General features: G+C 42.2%; 1 protein-coding gene across 1 annotated transcript in view; it reads right to left on the reverse strand.

Moving 5' to 3' along the window:
- Positions 1–20,350, reverse strand: part of GREB1 (growth regulating estrogen receptor binding 1) — a 3,935,532-nt gene that overhangs the window by 467,996 nt on the left and 3,447,186 nt on the right. The window contains exon 27 of the mRNA XM_044082225.1: positions 10,498–10,702. Within this exon, the coding sequence (XP_043938160.1) occupies positions 10,498–10,702 (205 nt within the window). The remainder of the gene's footprint in view (positions 1–10,497; positions 10,703–20,350) is intronic.

Consider the following 20,350-nt stretch of genomic DNA (forward strand, 5'->3'; position numbering starts at 1 on the left):
TGCCAGCCAGGCATCCTTGGCTAGCATAGGAAAAAGTGGTTGAAGAGTTAGCATTTTGAATTTTGGAACCACCAGAAAGGTGTTGAGAACAGAGAGGTCCAGGATAGGATGCCAGGAGTTGTCTTTTCTGGGTACAAGAAAAAGTCTTGAATAAAAACCTTGTCCCCTTTGTTCTGCTGGGACAGGTTGAATAGCCCTGATACTGAGAAGAGAGAGAACCTGCTGTTGGGCCACCCATTGATTTGGGAGTAGGTCTGGCCAACCATTTGGGGTTGGTAGTGTGTGGAAGTGGAATCTGTATCCTTGGGAAAACTATGTTAAAAACCCATTTGTCCTGGGCAATGAGTTCCCAGTTTTTTGCATGCAGGGCGAGCTTTCCTCCTAAGGGAACAGGTAGTTGAGCAGGGCTTGGAAGGGTTAAGGCTAAGTCATTGTGCCATTTTTCCATAGGGGGGGTGGCTTACTACTCTCTGCTTTGGAAGTGGGAGCCCCCCCACTGCTTAGATCTGTGCGTAGCCTGAGACTGTAGCCTAGGTGGTCTACTGTTCCTGGATTTGGACTAAGAAGGCCTGGAAGGGACTGGAAAGGACCAGTTCTTTGAAGGCCAATGCCTACTGAATCTGGGAGGCTGTACTTGTAGGAAATATTTAGCAGTTTGCATAGATTTAGCTTTTTCCTCCATCCTTTTGAGGACTTCTTTTGTTTTGTTCCCAAAAAAGGCAATCATGGTTTAAGGGAGCATCCAGTAATTTACCTTTAACATGATCTGGTAAGTTTTGTTCCTTAAGCCAAGTATGCCTTCTAAGTACAGACCCAGTGACAGCAGCCCTACAAGATGCTTCTAAAGTGTCAAAACCACATTGCAAAGTATGCTTACCAACTTGTTCTGCAGAATGCATTAATTCTTGCAATTCATTGTGTTCAGCACAGTCAGGAATCAACATAATGTTCTGTTTAAGTAGTCTCATAATATGCTGCTGATACTTTAACATATGAAAAGTACAGTTTTGTACCTACCATAAATGTAGATGTTCGAGGATCCACATTGCTGCAGTCCTAACTATTGGGTAGTCCGCTGTAAGTATCTGCTGCGTCGGTCAGGGCGCGCGAATGGCTGCAGAGAGAGAGCGCCAGGGTACTAACGCGCGACGGACCCATATCCTCAGTCTTTTCTTGCCCCAGATGTCAGAAGACCCTAAAAAGACAAGGCCCAATCTACCTGCACCAAAAATATGTACAATATATACAAAATTATCAGCATATAACCTCAACTACACAACCACCCCTAAACACAGAGGGAAGGAGGGCAGCAATGTGGATCCTCGAACATCTACATTTATGGTAGGTACAAAACTGTACTATGTTCTTCATCCCACATTGCTGCAGTCCTAACTATTGAATCCCAAAGCAGAGGTAAGGGAGGCTGGCAAATCATAAAGAAGCAGCCGCTGACAACATGCCTTGCAAAATGGCTGTGGCAAAACCAGCCCTAGACTTAGAGTAGAGAGGAAGGTGATAATGCTTAGAGAAAGTATGCACTGAACTCCAAGTAGCTGCCTCCAAAATATCCTTAGTTGCCACCCCTAAGGAATGCTGTTGAAGCGGCAGTAGCCCTAGTGGAATGAGGCCTAATCCCAGCTGGAATCTCCTTGCCATGATGGGAATAACAAAATGCAATGCAAAACCCAATCCACCTAGAAATAGTTTGTTTTGACACAGGCTTGCCCTGTGAACTCAAAGCAAAAGAAACAAACAACTGCTGAGACTGCCTAAAATCCTTAGTCCTGCTTAAATAATTGCCTGTGAACATCTAAAGTGTGCAAAATCTTTTCCCCTTTATTTTGGGGGTCTGCATAATAAGTAGGCAAATGAATAGTTTGGTTTAAAGCCACACTAGAAACCACTTTAGGCATAAAGGAAGGATTAGTACGTAATGATACCCTATCCTTATGGAAAATCAAAAAGGGCTCTACTGCCATAAGGGCCTGCAACTCAGACACCCATCTTGCAGAGGTAATAGCCAACAGAAAAGCAGTCTTCCATGACAAATATTTCAATTCAGCAGTAGCCGAAAGGTTGTAGAGTAAGTTTTTCCAACACGATCCCAGGCAGGAGTAGGAGCTCGTGGGGGTCTTATATTCTTTGCCCTCTAAGAAACTGCTTGAACAAAGGATGCGAAAACAAAGGTGGGTCACAATCATAGTGAGCTGAAATTGCTGCAGCATGAATCTTAATGGAAGAGAAGGACAAACCTTTGTCCAATAACTCAGTAAGATATTGAAGAGCCACACTCAAATTAGGCTCAGAAATCTCCAAATTCTTTGCTGTACTCCAAAATAAAAATCTCTTCCATTTTTCTGCATACACTTTCCTTGTACTAGGTCTTCTAGCTTCCATAATCACATTTAAAACTTGTTGAGGAAGTTGAGACCTGCTGTGTTTCAACACAGAATATGCCAGGCTGTTAGATGAAGAGAGTGAAGCTTGACATTGAGCAGATGACCGTCCTGCTGAGATAACAGATGTGGAATCAAGGTAAAGGCCACGGAGGCTTCCTTACCAGACTCCTTAGTAGTGGGTACCAGTGTTGCGAGGCCAATGTCTTGTCTGACCTTTAAGAGCACCTTTGGAAGAAGAGGCAGAGGTGGAAAGGCATACACATGAAGATTTTTCCAACTGAAAGAAAGAGCATCCACTTTCCAAGCTGTGTGATGAAACCCCTTTGTGCAAAACTTTGGCAGCTGGTGGTTTAGTGGAGAAGCGAACAGATCTATGTCTGGAGTTCCCCATGACACTGTCAATTTCTGAAATACATGAAGATCCAGTTTCCACTCGTGGGGATCCATGATTTGTCTGTGCCTGCATAGAGGATAAGAATGTTGTTTGTTGATGTACCACATGACAGTTGTGTTGTCTGTTAGAATCAACACCTGCCCTGGAAAAAGTACTCCTTGAAAGCCATTAATGCAAACTGGACTGCTAACATCTCCTTCATGTTGATATGTAGATGCTGTAGTCTGGCAGGCCACTTGTCTTGTATCCACTTTCCATTTAGATGAGCTCTGAGCCCACCACAAAATTCTTGTTGAAGGCAAGGTATTATTTGAATGACAGTGTCCAAATCCTGGCAGTGCTGTGTCCATACATTTTGAGATACCATTGTAGCTTCCTCATATGCAGTTTGGCATTGGGAAGCACCAGAATACAAGATGCCATGAACCCTAATGCTTGAAGGACTGTCCTTGCAGTCAGCACGGACTGATGAGATAGTTGATGGAAGTAAAGTGATAGACTCTTTTGTTTGTCCGGGGTTAAAAAGGCCATCTGGGCTGCTGTATTCAGTCTCACACCCAGAAAGCACATGTCTTGAGAGGGTACTAGACTGGACTTTATTTCGTTCACAGAATACCCTAGGCATCTTAGCACTGCTATAACATATTCCAGATGCTGTAGAAGGTCTTCCTTTTCTTGAGCCAGAATCAGGCAGTCGTCCAAGTAAGGATAGATTTGAATACCTTTTAGCCTGAAGTAAGCTATCACTGGAGGCAAAACCTTTGTGAATACGCAGTAGATAAGCCAAAGGGCAATGCAGAGAACTGATAATGAAAATTTCCAGCTCGAAACGCAGATACTTCCTGCAACTTAGTCTTATAGGCACATGAAGGTAAGCTTCCTTGAGATCTAAAGTTACCATCCAGTGATCTTTGCCCAGCAGAGGTAAAAGCTGTTGTAACGTCAACATCTTGAACTTGGGAATGTCCAGAGAAGTGTTGAGGATAGATAAATCCAAAATTGGTCTCCACGTGTTTCTTTGGTACTAGGAACAGGCGAGAATAAAATCCTAGGCCCCTTTCTGATACAGGGACTGGCTGAATGGCCCCTATTTGGAGTAATAGAGAAATTTGCTTGTGAGCCTCTTTCCTTTGTGGAGGAGGAACGTCTGGCATGCCTTTGAAAGGGGGTAAAGTATGGAAATAAAACCTGTAACCGTGGTGAATGATATCCAGCACCCATCTGTCTTGAGTAATTAAATCCCAATTTTCTTTGAAAAGAGACAGTCTTCCTCCCAAAGGAGCTGCCAGACGAGAATCTACTGGCAGCTGAAAAGGCAGGTCATTGGGTCTGTTTAAGGACTGACCCCTGCCCTCACCAGAAGTCTGAGCAGGTGAACTCCCTGTTCTAGGCCTAAAAGAACCTTGAGCTCTGCCCCTACCACGTCTAGACCTACCCCTAGACTGGGAATCATAAGCAGGATATGTCCATCCCTTAGTAGGCCAATTTCTACTAAACGGCTGCACCTGCAAAAAATCTTTAACAGTTTGCATAGACTTAGCTTTGTCCTCCATCTTCTTTAAAACTGCTTCCACAGGCGAACCAAACAACACATCAGACTGTAAAGGAGCATCCAAAATCCTTGTCTTAACATGCTCAGCTAAATTCTGATCCCTCAACCAGGCATGCCTGCGAAGAACAGAACTAGTGGCAGCCACCCTCGAGGAGGCCTGTACAGCATCAAAACCACATTGCAAAGAATGCTTACCCACTTGTTCAGACACATGAACCAAATCCAGCAACTCTTTACACTCAATACCTTCCGCCAAAGCATCCACCTTAGATTTCAATTGTGAAAGGAGATAATTTTGATATTTTAGCATGTGAAACTGACAATTCAATGCCCTCATGGCTAAAGTGGAAGAAGTATACACTTTCTTTCCCCATCTATCCAAAGCCCTTGCCTCTTTATCAGAAGGAACAGGGTTGTTAACAACAGAGGCCTTAACACCTTTAGGTCCCTGAGAAACAGTTTCCGGGTCTGCCCTAGGACTCCTAAAAAGATACTTATGAGCTTCAGGCACCCTGTAATACCTATCAGGTTTAACAGGAGCAGGAGGCAAAGAATCAGGGTTCAGGGAAGCCTCTGCAAAAACATCTTCCACCACATTCAACACAGGAGGTATAGCTAAGGGCCTATGCTGGGGTAAAAACAAGAATTCCCTAAGCCTTTTCCTGGAATCAGAGTAATCTTGGCCTTCCCATTTAAAGTGCTCCCTCATGGAATGCAGAGTCTCTGAAAATGAGAAATCCTCCGGAGGAGAAGCTGTAGGAGTGGAATCATCCACATCAGAATCAAAATAAGGAGGAAACTCCTGCAAGTCTTCCGCAGAAGACTCAGAAGCCTCTGAACACTGTTCAAAACTCTCAAACTCAGGTTCCACCCTAGGCCTCTTATCAGGAGGGGGCATAGAACCTCTAATCAGAGTAATCAAATCTTCTGCCATTTTAAGCATATGTTTCTTAGGCACAGAACCTGAAGTGCTAGGAGAAGCCCCCACTGAAGCTAGACTTGGCCTACCTCTCAAAGAAGTCTTGGAAACAGAAGGAGAGGCTCTAACTACCTTGGGAAGAGAGGGAAGAACAGTTACCTGAGAAGCCCCCTCAGCCTGGCCTACCTTCTGAGAAGGCACATCCTGTAACAGTAAAGTCTCTGCCTGAGACTCCAAAGAAACTCCTGGCAAAACCTCTGGCTCCACTGAGCCTTCTAAAGAACCGACAACGTTCATCAACCCTAGGCTTCGCTGTTTTATCCTTGGCGCTTTGGCGCTTTTTGGATGAACATCCGGCGGCATTTTATAATTACAAAGCTTCCCAAACACTAACCTGGCACAGTCTAACCTCTCTTAATAGTGCGTTTGTTAAATCTAGCACAAGAGCGCATCCAACAACGTCGTGCTCAGGCCCTAAACAAGGTATACACAAGGTATGGTAATCCCTATGAGGTATCTGTTTCCCACAAGAAATACAGTTATTCACTTTTTCTGACATCCGGTTAAATACTGAGGCAAGAAAAACCAAAATGTTCAACTTTGATTCGGTCTGAAACTCCGACTTCAGAAAATTTCAGAACGCCAACCTGCACTCGCAAAACTGCTTCTGCATCGGACCATGCGGCAAAAAAGACTGAGGATATGACGTCGGTCATGCGCATTAGTACCCTGACGTTCTGGCGTCAGTCTAGGCCGACTGGACAGCGGACTACCCAATAGTTAGGACTGCAGCAATGTGGGATGAAGAACATCTGGCAATTTAAAGCCCTAATGGCCAAAGTAGCAGAAGTGTATACCTTCTTACCCCATCTGTCTAAGGCTCTAGAATCTCTATCAGAAGGGGTAGGATTTTTGGCAGCAGTAGCCTTAATGCCTTTTGGTCCTTGGGAAATGGTCTCTGGATCCACAGAAGGATTCTTGACGAGGAACTTGTGAGAGTCAGGTACTCTGTAGTACCTATCAGATTTTCAGGGAGCTGGAGACAAAGTGTCTGGGGTAAGGCTAGATTCCAAGAAGGCATCATCTACAATGTCCAGAACAGGAGGGATAGCTAAAGGCCTGTGCTGAGGTAGTAGTAAGAATTCCCTAAGTCTCTTTTTGGACTCAGAGTAATCCTGGCTTTCCCAGCGGAAATGCTCCCTAAGAGTATGCAAGGTATCACCAAAAGAAAAATCTTCTGGAGGGGAAGCAGAGAGAATGGAATCCTCTGCATCAGAATCCTCATAAGTAGATAAGGGCAAATCCTGGTAATCAGAAGGAGCAGAAATATCAGATTCCTGATCAGAAGAATCAGAAAGAAAATCAGTTCTAGGTCTCTTGGAGGGAGAAGGCTGGCTTCCCCTAATTAAGATAATAATGTCTTCAGCCATTCTAAGCATTTGTTTTTGAGGCATATGGGCCTGAGCCTGCAGTTTGGTCATCGGTTTTCTAGGCGTAATGAGAGTTTTTGGCCTGGGGAATTTGGAACTTCTGGATGGAAACAATGGTGTCGGTTTAATATGAATGTCTGTAGGCCTGAATACACCTTCAGAAGCCGGTGCCTGCACAGTGGCTCCGGACCCATCCAAGGTAGCGACATCCACAGGTTCCATAGTAGAAGAAGCATCTCGCGGCATACAGGACTCCGAATGGGTCTCAGTAGAGGCCTGCGGATCTAAAGTAGCGGGTATCAGGGGCTGCGAAAGCTCCTCACTGAGTACTGGTAGACAGACGACTAGCTTAATGGACGCATCATCAGCAGTTTTGGACCTATGCGGTCTGTCTCTGTCTTTATCCTTATATTTTTTCAGAAGATCAGTAGTTGGATGGCTTAACGAAGCCATTTCGGAGTATGTAGATCGAGTACGAAAGTAACTGACTGCAAAAATGACCCAACGACAAATACTTCAGGTATTGAACAAGGCAAAAAACTGACAGCGAGGGACGTCGTGGTGTGGGCCTATGCAGTAAGAATGAAAATCTCTATGAGGTATTTGCTTTCCAAAGGTAAGACAATTGTTAACTTTTACTGACATCGGTTGGAGCAAAAAAAAAAAGGATTCCCAACGGGGTACTTATCTTTTTTGAAGACTTCAGGTCTGAAACTCGAAAAAAATTTCAGGAGACGGCTGACTGGCACTTGCGAACTGCTTCTGCTTCGGGCACCGCATGGCAAGAAAGACTGATGTAATGCCGTCGGCTGCATGTTTATACCCCTGACGACCTGACGTTAGGGAAGAAGTGACAGCATCCAATGCAGAAATCCGAAGACTCTGGTATTAAGGCCGACTGAGGGCTACCTGCAGGCAGATAACCCAAATGTGATGACTGCAACAGTGAAACACGAAGAACATCAATGTGGTCTATGCAGAAGTGTTTACTTAAACCCTATATAAGCATGTAAATAACTGCATAGAAATAGCAGTATCAAACTGAAACAAACTCCAAAAAAAAAAAAAAAACTTTTGTGGACAAACAGAATAAATAAGTTGTACAACAAAAGAAAGAAAATCTTGTCCAGAAATAGGAAGGGCAATGCCCAACAGACAACAAAACTCCCTCATTAGTCTCAAAAAGCAACTCAGAAACCTAATTAAGTTCACCAAAACCAACTTTGAGGTAAAAACAGCATCCTAGGCCAAGGATAACCAAAAGACATATTTCAGTTATGTATGCAACCTTAAGGGGAACACCCAACAGTGTGCTGAACTAATAGTAAAAACGACTCTCTAAATGGAACAGGGGGATAGAGCAAATTTGCTGGCTGATACATTTAGCTCCAACTGCACCCCCTATCACCCCTGGTTACCCCAAGGATCATAGGAGATTACTAGGTTATCAACATGGAGGTCATTTTAAGCCTAATCATTTCAACCCACTGTAATACCATAGAGATACTAGTCAATCCCCAAGACTGCATTTAGTGATGACTGCCCATGTCCAGGAGGGTTGTGGGTGCTATCCCCGGTAAGAATGGAAATACCCTCTACCATTTATCCCCAAGCTATCACTAAAGAACAGGTCCTCACTGCACTCTCCAAAGATAAAAATGCTGCATTAGTAGGTCATGATAATATCCCAGGTTGTCTCCTAAATAGCTTGAACACAACCTGTCAGGCCCCCTAAAACCTCTATTCAACCACAGCTTCCATAGAGGCTTCACTCCTAGGGAATGGAGGACTTCAACAGTCATCCCTCTACACAAAGGAGAACCATCAACAGACCCAGGAAACTACAGACCCACAAGTTTGACTAGTTTTATAAGCAAGGACATGGAAATAATTACTGTGGACCTAAAAAACAAAGACACAGGAAATCTTCAAACAGTAAACCCATCCCAAATTGGTTTTGTCAAGGGTAGGTCATGTCTACTAAACCTGGCTGACTTCGAGAAGGTCATTAGAGCCACAATGAGGGAAAAACAGTGCATATAGCCTACCTTAACCTAGCAAAACCATTTAACACAATACCTCACTTGGGTATTATAGATAAACTCACAAACTTGTGCATTAATCCCTGTCACACAATGGATAGCCATATGGCTCATAGATAGGACACAAAAAGTTGGGGTGAGGGAATCCACCTCCACCAAGAGGCCTTCTACTATTGAAGTCTCACAAAGTGTGGTACTGGGACCTATCCTGTTCAGAATGTACTTCTCTGAAGTCAAGGCAAATGTAGAAAGCCTTTGGCTGACCAAATTTGCTGGTGACTGCAAGCTGGGTGCAATCACTAAGTCCCAAAAAGGTATAGATGTCCTCCGGGGATGGTCTGGTACAGACAAATAATTGACGCCAGACTCATGGCCTAAAATTCAATGCAAAAAATGCATAATTATATTCTTTGGAAAGATGACCACCCCTGCAAATTATATCATTGATAACTGTCCCCTAAGAATAGACCCAGTGGTAAGAAACTTGGGAACTCAGGTTGACAGTAACCTGAACTTTGATCAGCATGTGTCCGTGGTAGTGAAAAACTTCTTCTATGTGGCACAACTTATAAGTAAGGTCATGGCATCCAGATCTAAGGAGATCGTAGTTCCACTATACTCAGCTCCAAGTACACCAATAATCGAGTACTGTGCACCCTTCAGCATGTACCTGACAAGGCATTTGCAACAGATGGGGGAGCCACAGAGACTCCTCACTAAAAGAATACAGGGTGTAAATAACATGTCCTATTAGGACCGCCTCAAATCCCTGTCCCAGACTACTGAGGGGTGATCTATGCCAAACCTACAAGGTATTCTCTGTTACAGCTCTGATGGATCTGCTACACATTTCCAAAACAAACAGCACTAGAATTATCCGACTGAATAATCTAAACCTCATCTGTGACATAAACAAAACATTTTGGTGGGACAGGTATGTGTCTCAGAGATTACCCCTTTTCTAGAACATACTCACCAGTCATGTGAAACAGAGCTCTTACCTAAGTCTATTCAAATGCAGTTTGGACCAATGAATGGGAAATCCCAAATTTACCTCTTACTTCTTGCCTGTGTCCTTTATGGACAGGGGCAGCTTGTTGATGCCCTAAGACACATGTAAATACTACAGCCATTCTAGTTTATAGGCATTGATAAATAGCAAAATTGGGGCATGAATGGCTAGATTTAAAAAGGCTCTAGGGCCATTAGCCTAGTAACCTCTTATGGAAGTATTTTACTTAAACAGCACTGACATACATTACACATACTGATATATTTTGTCTCTCAAAATAATGACTTGGAAAACTGCCATTCAGAAAAGTTCCCCCCCCCTCGAGAGAATATACTCTATCCAGTAGGGGTGTAACACATAAAAACTTAAATACATGCTAACTTGAATACAGACCTTGGACGAACTGCCAACTGATAGTAAAGGAGTTTCCCCGAGACACGCAGTCAACTTTAACACTACACAAACAGCATCATAAATGTAGTCTAAGTCAAACACAAATTAAAGAGTTTACCAAACATAATCGCAACTTGAAATAAATTTTGGACATAAGACTATTAAAAGGTTTGTATCGAACTAAATAAACTTTATAACTTTAGTAAGTGTCATACAAAAACAAAATGGAAACCTCATTGGACTGCTGCATATTGGATATGACATTTCTTTGCTGCACTTGAGGCAGTCTAAATGTGGTATACCATTTCTGTAGCAAAACAGGAAAAAAACTGTGCCAAAAGTTTTATAATACATACCAACCCCAGCATTATTGAATATACTGGGAAGAACCAGCATAATATGGTTCGGCCAATATTTTTTATATACTGGCATCTCGTACTCCTTGACAACCAGAATGTGCAAGTGACAGGCACCATCCATTGAATGGAATAAGTTGAAAAGCCCATGTTCATGTCGCCCTGTTGTTGGTGTAAAAATAGGAGTCTTCACATAATCTGGACTCTGAAAGCAATTCAGAATATGATAAATTAGCAACTCTGAAATATAGCTGCGCAGACGGTTGCTTGACTATAGTGCAGTCCTTTAAAATATATTTCTGAAATTAAACTGAAAAGAGACCTAAAATTTCCGCAGTATGAGGCTACAGTTTTGTTTCAAACAACTTATTACTTCAGAAAATGTAGTTCTTACTAATTTCTCTGTAAACCTCCGAGATTAAGAACAGAAAAGCAGCAGTTACTTCTGAGAGCAGCATTCAGTCTAAATTAAAAAAAAAATTCAAAATTTCATTGCACAGTTGTGTTATTTATTTTATATTGTTGAATTAAATTAGTTTTTTTTAAAACCAAATTTGGAAAGGTCAGACAATGTCATCCCTCTTCACAACGTAGGACAAGAAGTATGTTTGTTTAACTAATAATGGGCAGAAATGTGTTTATTGTGAAAAAACAAGTCATTTTTTATTCCAAAATAAAAGTGCACAAATTGTAGAAATTCAAGTACAATAGCTTGAAAACCCTACCATCAGCTTCTGAAGTTGCTGACAAAAGAGAAAGACAAACACTTGATTTCTGTGAAAAATGTATTTGACTTTTCACTGAGTAATGGCAACTCTGGATAGAGGTGATTATAAGTAGCAGGGAGTGGGGTCAGTCTATAAGTAAGTGGGGTGAGGCTACAAGTACCTATGTGGAGAGTATGGGTCCTGTCTCCTGCATAAAGCACTGCTTTCAAACAAACAAACAAACATTTGTTTACAATCTTTTGATTGCCTTTTTGAACATTCACTGTGAAATGCTTGCAGTATGTTATGGGTGTTAGAAACATAGATATCAAGACAGCATAAACTTTAAAGTCAGTCAAAGTCAAAGTAAACTTTACTATTATTTAGGACTACACAAGTGCAGCCTAAATGAAATTCCGAGTATCATCTCACCAGAGAGTACAAAGGAAGCAAGGATAACAAGAACAACAGTATAACATTTCAGTTTAAAGCAGATATTCAGTACAAGACCCCAGAAGGATAAATAAACCAATAATAGCAAAAACACACAAGCCCCCTCCAGACAGTCATAAGAAGAATACTGTACATAGCACCATGACAGAGTAGGATTGCACATGTTAAGACTGTCCTCCTTTGTTCATCTGCATCAAAACAGCGGGCAATTGCGCATGAATAAGAATATATAATGCTACATCAAAGAATAAAAAAGATATTGCACATTTTTTAGCTGAGCAACGTATTTTGAATGATTACTGACTAAATACCCGGTGGCTGGTATCAAGAGTTTGTAAGTCTCAACACTGTTGGGTGGAAGCTGTTTATGTATCTGGTGGTCCTGTAGCTGATACTCCAATATCTCCTGCCCGAAAACAGTTGGGTAAACCAGCTGTGTGCAGGGTAAGTGGGGTCACAAATTATTTTGGATGCACATTTAGTGCTTCTTGCTGTGAAGAGATCCTGGATTGATGGTAAGTTTGTACCCATGATTTTCTCGGCAACTTGCACCACTCTCTGTAGCTTCTTTCTTTCTGCTATTATACTGTTCCCAAACCAAACTGTGAAGCTACTAGTGAGAATGCTCTTAACTGCTCCTCTGTAGAATGTGGTGAGAACAGTAGGTTGGAGCTTTGCTTTTTTGAATTCTTGAAGGCGAACCGCTGAGGTGCCAGATCAGTGTTGCTGAATAAAGTAAGGTGCTGGTGCTAATTTTTGTGTTTTTCATTTCTTTGCTTTTTTGAGCCTTGTGAGAAAGTGGAGATGTTGGTGTGCTTTATTTATTTATTTATTTAACATTTGTTTACTGGGAAAGTCCAACTTGGAAAAAAGCCAATTTTCAGCGGAGGCCCTGGGGAAAATGCTCCAGATGCATGTCTTTGAAATGTGGGAGGAAACCGCAGCACCCGGTGAAAACACACAGAAGTAGGGAGGACATGCAAATTCCACACAGAAGGCACTCCAGTCGAGAATCTAACAGGAGAACCATTTGATGTGAGGCAACAATGCTTCCGCTTCACCACTGCGCTGTCCAACTATTCAGTTCACAGTCCAAGAGAGATCCTCCGAAATGTGCACCCCCAAAAACGTTGTAGATTTGACCCTTTCCACCTCTTCACCATTTATCATGAGCGGTGAGTGTGCTGTTGACCTTTTCCTGAAGTCTATAATGATCTCTTGTTTTACTGGCATTCAGGTCAAGGTTGTTCTTAGCACACCAGTCAATCAATGAGCAGACCTCATCTTTGCAAGCTCTTTCATCTTCCCCTCTGATGAGGCCCATGATCATAGTATCATCTGAAAACTTAATGATGTGATTGGTGTTGTACTTTGCAGAACAGTCATGGGTGAGGATGGTGAACAACAGAGAGCTTAGCACACAACCCTGAGGAACACCGGTGTTGAGTATTATGCATCCCGTGCTTGCTAACTCCAATATGTACAAGCTTGTCAATAAGCTGCACAGGAACCACTGTATTGAATGCCGAGATGAAGTTAAAAAGCAACAGCCTGACATAGTTGTTTCTTTCCTCTAGATGATCAAGTGAGAGGTGGAGTGCCATTAAAATAGCATCTGCAGTGGATCTGATAAGTGAACTGTAGAGGGTCGAAGGTGGATGGAAGATTAGCTGACAGATGCCTTTTAACTAGTCTCTCAAAGCATTTCATGACATCTGAAGTTAGAGCAACCAGTCTGTAGTCATTCAGGCAGGCTTTTTTTGGGACAGGGACAATATCTGTCACCTTGAAGCAAGACAGAACTTTACCAAGAATAAGGGAGGTATTGAAAATATCAATTAGAACTGAGCATAGTTGGTCTGCACAGCCTTTAAGTACTTCGCCCTGTATTTTATCTGGACCAGCAGCCTTCCTGGGATTCACTTTCTTAATCTGAGATCTCACTTCATTGGAGTTAAGGCTGAGCACCCCCTCCTCCTGGTCGATAGGTAGCCTTGTAGCAGCCACATAGTTCTCTTCAAATCTGCCAAAGAAGGAGTTCAACCTGTCCAGGAATTCAATGCTGTCTTCATACTGAGCTGACCTGGTTTTCTAGTCAGTAATCTGTTGTATCCCTTGCCAGAGACTCCTTGTTGTCTGCAAACTGACTTTGTAATTTCTTTCCATATATGCTCTTGGCCTCCTTAATGCCCCTTTTTAGGTTTGCTCTAGCTTTGCTGAGACCCTTCTTGTAGTTGGCCCTGAATGCTGCATTTCCTGCCTTCAGGAGATCATAGACTTTATTGTTGAGCCACGGCTTTTGGTTTTCTCTGATTGTGATGTTTTTGATGTTAGACACATCCCCAACACACTTAGTGACGTAAGCTATTGCTGCTTCTGTGTAATCATTTATGTTCATCAGACCATTTGACATAGCAGACTCTTTGAAAATGTCCCAGCAGGTACTGCAAAACAGTCTTGGAGACATTCCAAAGGCCTCTCATGCCAGACTCTGATCTGCTTAACTGTGGGCTTTTCTCTGATCAAAGTTGATTTACTGGTTCTATCAATATATTAAAGTACCTTTACTTGACTGTCTCACTTTGCAGTGAGCCCATATAATCAAATGAACTCAAACTGACAAATTTTATAACTTACTCAAGGTTTGGCAACTTAGGTTGTATTCATTTAGGTGGTACTAGGAGCAAAGCAGGATTCAGATCACCACATAAACAAACTGCAGCTGATCAATGTCCTCTCCGTGGTCGAGTGGAGTTCGAAAGACATGCGTGAATGAGCGTGCCTTCACTGAAGGTTGGGTGTCGGGCTGGCACCTCTGCACCGTAAAAATCGACTGCCAATCATTAGCGGACCAGAGTTCCACTGTGGCGACCCCTAACCGGGAAAAGCCAAAAGAAAAACAACAACATCCTCTATTTTTATATATATATATATATATATATATATATATATATATATATATATATATAGGTTTACTATTGAAATGTCGAATGGCACTACGTCGACTGTACTATAGTCGAACACGGAAGTTCGAAAATAGTAATGTCGACATCAAAAAAACAATCTAGGAATGGTTTTAACATGGGTCGAAGTGGGTGTTCAGTATTATTCAGAACTACAAACATCTCCCCTACCTCGACCCATGTTAAAACACAGTCCTAGATTGTTTTTTTGTCGTCGACATTACTATTTTCGAACTTCCGTGTTCGACTATAGTACAGTCGATGTAGTGCCGTTCGACATTTCAATAGTAAACCATATATATATATATATATATATATATATATATATATATATATATTTATATAAAATGCTCTGTCTTAAAAAAGAATCTCTATAACATATCACAAACATAACCACTGACATATGTCAGAATTAAGGACAGTAATTAGACATCGTTTCATCTCTACTCACCTCTGTCCATTTGCCAGGACTGTACTGTGCACTCCTGTGGACTAACATCCCAAAAAGGCCTGTCTAACTATGCTATGTGTCCACCAGTGTTTCCGTGATGACATGCTTCCTCATACAATTCTCTACCACCTCCTTCCAGCTTTATGTTACCACCTTTTCCAAAATGTTACTGCCTTCCTGAATCTCCTTTTCCTCTTTCAGATATTCTGATCTTTCTGTTGCAGTTACTCTTCTGCTTCTACTTCAGGACATATTTGAGTTTATTCACCAGCAAATTAATACTGGATCAAGAATTTATACTTTAGCTGTTTCCTTCCCTGCAAATGCCAATGCTAGTCTCTCAGCAGTAAACAGTTTGAAGACAGGTCATGCAAGGATCCTCATTATACACATAAGACTGACATACACCCTCTTCAATTATCTGATGCTAACAAACCCCCTCATTCAACAGACTGTGCTTCTGTCAGAAAAATGTATATCTGCACACCTGAATAGCTAGATACAATAAACAGAAATTCCACAAAATAACAATGACAACTATCCAGCAACAAACTGCAGGTTCTGTGTTTCCTTCTGAAGGCTTCTTGTAATGGTTCAAGTTCTAGTCCCTCTAGTTACTACTGTATGTATCAATGGCTTACTATCAAAATCTCACACCGACATTGGGCGAGTTGTCAGATTTCTGAACTGGAATAATGTAAATCAAATCATAGAACAAAAAAAAAAGAGAGAAGGAGGTATTTCGAAAAAGTCAACATCTCATAAAATGTTGACTTTATCGAAAATAAAACACTTCTGGCCAACAGCAAAGAATGTTTTTACAGGGGGCAAGCCATCCTGCACCCCCCACACCACCTGCTACTTATATATACAAACTCCGAGATCGCACGACAGTGAGGGAAGGGGTACATTTCCCATTTTCCATTACAGTGCGATCTGCATTCAAAATGTTGAATTTCACAACAGTGAATGCTACAGTGCATTCGGTGTTGTGAATTTCAACATTTATTTTTTTGTTATTTCCTAATGTCGAATTGGGCGTTAGGACTTACGAAACACAAAAAAAGTTCGATCACCCTTTTCATAGTAAACCTGTATTAATACTATGTTTAGCTTTACGTGTGACTGTTTTACTGTATTGGCTTCTTCTACAGTACAGTGCCATTCTACAGTTTTATAAAGGTAGTGGCAGTTATGATTAGTGCCATACTTCACAAGTGTCCAGATTTTTACACAATGTCCAGATTTTTGCCTTATACTGTTGGTCTGTTACTCATAAAAGTTGTGGTTTTCTGGCAAATCAATGACGCTTGAATCCATTAAATAATGACAAACATTTGAATTTCAAACTTCATATCTTTCAGAAAATGCACTGTAATGCAAATCTTTTATTCTATCAGTTTTATAAATTTATAACAGCAATATTTAAACTGTGTCCCTGTTTTTGTGACTTTGACCCCCATTATTTTTGTCTTTGTCTAGATTTCTTCTGAAAAGAGGTTGAGAGGTATGACTAATGCTGTGTAGCTACCTTGTCCAAATTTGCTACAGTTTACCACGATCAGTTAGCGTATAGTATAAACAGCAAGTCTGAGTGTGATTTACAGAATAAGGTTACAAGTTTAGAGTATAAGCATGAGTATACTTTTATGTATATATAAAATTTGCACTTACCTTTGCTAACATACTTCACCCCTCCATTATTACTTCTGTTGCTCTTCCCTGTCATTTCTCTCCGCCTACCATACCCTATTTTCATCCCTTTACATCTTTTCAGCCACCATCTCTCATACCTTTTAAATTTACCACTTGTCCATCTACCCTTCACTATGAGCATGGATAGTGTGCTCTAGCCCCCTTTGTGGCCAGCCTCTAGCACTTGAAAAGTACAGTTGTGTACCTACCATAAATGTAGATGTTCGAATGTATTCACTGTTGCAGTCATTACGCTTGGGGTTATCCTGCTGGCAGGCTAACCGCAGTCGGCCAGAATTCCAAAGTCTATGTCCGGCGTCGGTTGCTGTCGCCTCTTCCCTGACGTCAGTGCGCCAGGAGTATAAAAGATGCAGCCGATGCCATTTTCTTCAGTTTTTCTTGCCCCAGATGTCAGGTGCCCCCACATTGGTAGGCTGAAAAAACATGCCATTGAGTATGCACACACAAAAATAACATTTCCTTCATCTACAAGCAAATACACTACATTGGTTGTATAGGATAGAGAAGCACAGATAAGTCCCAGCAAAGAAAAGGGGGATGGTGGGTGGATAACCTGGACTGCAACAGTGAATACACTCGAACATCTACATTTATGGTAGGTACACAACTGTACTATGTTCATCGTGTTTTACTGTTGCAGTCATTACTCTTGGGTTGAATCCCAAAGCTGAGGATGGGTGGCTGGGCTAAATAGGATTAGGAGAGGCTATGAGGCCCTGCAGAACTGCAGTAGCAACGCCTGCTCTGGATTTAGAGTAAAGAGGTAAGTGGTAATGCTTTGTGAAAGTGTGCACTGAACTCCAAGTTGCAGCCTCTAAGATGTCTTTGGTTGGTGCTCCTCTAAGGAAGGCTGCTGAAGTGGCTGCTGCTCTGGTAGAATGAGGCCTAATGCCCTTAGGCACTGATTTGCCATGTTGAAAATAGCAGAAACGGATGCAATGGCCTATCCATTTAGAAATAGTCTGTTTTGAGATAGCCTTTACTTGTGATCCTGCAGCATATGACACTAAAAGTTGCTCAGTCTTTCTGAAAGCTTTAGTTCTGTCCAAGCAGAAGCGTAACTGCCTGTGTATGTCCAAAGAATGCAGAATTTTCTCACCCTTGTTCTGTGGGCTTGGATAAAAGGTAGGCAAGTGAATGGTTTGGTTGAGGGCCACACTGGACACCACCTTAGGCATAAATGTTGGGTTTGTCCTCAGAGGAACCCTGTCTGGATGAAAAATGATAAAAGGCTCCACAGCCATGAGTGCTTGTAATTCCAAGACTCATCTTGCAGAGGTTATTTCTAGGAGCAGAGTTGTTTTCCAGGATAAGAATTTTATATCAGCTGTTGAGGCTGGCTCAAAAGGAGACAGTGTGAGTTTTTCCAAAACATAATTGAGGTCCCATGCCGGAACTGGTGCTCTCCTTGAAGGCCTTATTAAAGGATGAGAAAAGATAGGTGGTTCCGTATTGTAATGGGCTGAAATGGCAGAGGCATGAATCTTAATTGATGAGAAAGAAAGGCCTTTGTTCAACATCTCAGTTTGGTATTGTAAAATCTGAGGGATATTTGGTACACACGTGTCAATGCCTTGTTCCTGGTTCCAAGCACAGAATCTCTTCCATTTTTCTGCATAAGATTTTCTGGTACTGGGCCTCCTGGCCTCCAAGATAACATCCATAACAGCTTTTGAAAGAGGAGTGGTCTGAATGGCTACATTATCTGCCATGCTGCGAGATTTAAGGTCCTGAGTTGGCTGTGCGGGACCCGATTGTTTTGTTGAGTCAGCAAGTGAGAAGTTTGAGGCAATATCCATGCTGGACCTTGAGACAAGCTCTTTAGGATTGGGTACCAGTGCTGGCGTGGCCTGTCTGGTGCAATCAGTATCATTTTTGGCTTCTCTTGTCTGACCTTTAGGAGTACCCTGGGAAGGAGAGGCAGTGGAGGAAAGACATATACTGTTAGATGTTTCCAGCTGAAGGATAGGGCGTCCACTCTCCATGCTTGCTTGTAATAAATCCTTGTGCAAAATCTCTGCAATTGGCAGTTGTGAGGGGAGGCAAATAGATCTATGTCCTGGCATCCCCATTTCCTTGTTATCATGCTGAAGACTTGTGGATCCAGTTTCCATTCGTGGGGATCCATGAGGTTTCTGCTTAGTTCATCTGCCAGAGTATTTGTTTTTCCTGGCAGGAATTGTGCTTGCAGGTGAACTTGATAAGCCAATGCTGTGTCCCATAAGGTCATTGCTTGTCTGCAGAGGGGGTAGAAATGTGTACCTCCCTGCTTGTTTATGTACCACATGACCATAGTATTGTCTGTCTTTATTAGTACCTGTCCTGGTTGAAGTAGATCCTTGAAAGCTGTCAGGGCATTTTGAACAGCTAGCATCTCTTTTTGATTGATGTGAAGATGCATCTGGCTTGCAGGCCATGTGCCCTGAATACATTTTCCTGCCATATGGGCCCCCCAGGCATAATCTGATGCATCCATTGTCAGTGTCTCTCTGGCTGTGGGTAAACTGAATGGCAGACCCTTGTTGTGGTGACAGGCCTCTGCCCACCATCGAAACTCCTGTTGCAGGCAGGGAATGAGTGTAATTACTGTCTCCAGGCTGTGACAATGCTGAGTCCAAACACTTTTTAGATACCATTGTAGGTTCTTCATATGCAGTCTGGCATATGGAATTAGTAGAATGCAAGATGCCATGAAACCCAAGGCCTGCAGAATTTTCCTTGCAGATAGGTGGGTTTTTGTTGCCAATTTTTTGAAGTAAGAAGTCAGTTGTTTTTGTTTGTCTGGCATGAGATAAGCCATTTGGGCAGTTGTATTTAACCTTGCACCCAGGAATATTATCTCTTGAGAGGGCACAAGTTTTGATTTCGTTTCATTTACTGTGTACCCTAGGCCAATTAGTAATCTTTTTACAAATGCCAGATGCTTTAGAAGAATGTCTTTGTTCTCTGCTAGAATAAGGCAGTCGTCCAAGTAGGGATATATTTGAATTCCTCTTTGTCTGCAAAACGCAGTTACTGGTGCCAGGCATTTTGTGAAGACCCTGGGCGCAGTAGATAAGCCAAAGGGCAGTGCAGAGAATTGGTAGTGCACTGAGCCAGCTATGAATCTGAGGTATCTTCTGCAAGATTGTCTGATTGGGACATGCAGGTATGCCTCTTTTAGGTCCAAAATTACGAGCCAAGCCTTCTTGCCCAGCATGGACAGTAGCTGCTGTAGAGTCAACATCTTGAATTTTAGAACTTCCAGAAACGTATTTAGTATAGACAGGTCCAGTATTAGTCTCCAGGTTTTTGCCCTTTCTGGGCACTACGAAAGGTCTGGAGTAAAATCCTTGCCCCTGCTCTTGTTGTGGTACTTGTTGAACGGCCCTCATGTCCATGAGGGCTGTAATTTGCTTTTGTGCCTCTGCCCATTGATTGTGTGGCAGGTCTGGCATACCTTTTGACCTTGGTAGGGGGTGAAAATGAAACCTGTAGCCTTGGGACACTATGTTCAAGACCCATTTGTCTTGTATAACCATTTGCCAATATGATGAAAAAAGTGCTAGTTTTCCCCCTAAGGG

This window comes from Protopterus annectens, chromosome 1.part1, assembly GCF_019279795.1.
Source record: "Protopterus annectens isolate FY-2018-M chromosome 1.part1, PAN1.0, whole genome shotgun sequence".
NCBI classification, from domain to species: domain Eukaryota; kingdom Metazoa; phylum Chordata; order Ceratodontiformes; family Protopteridae; genus Protopterus; species Protopterus annectens.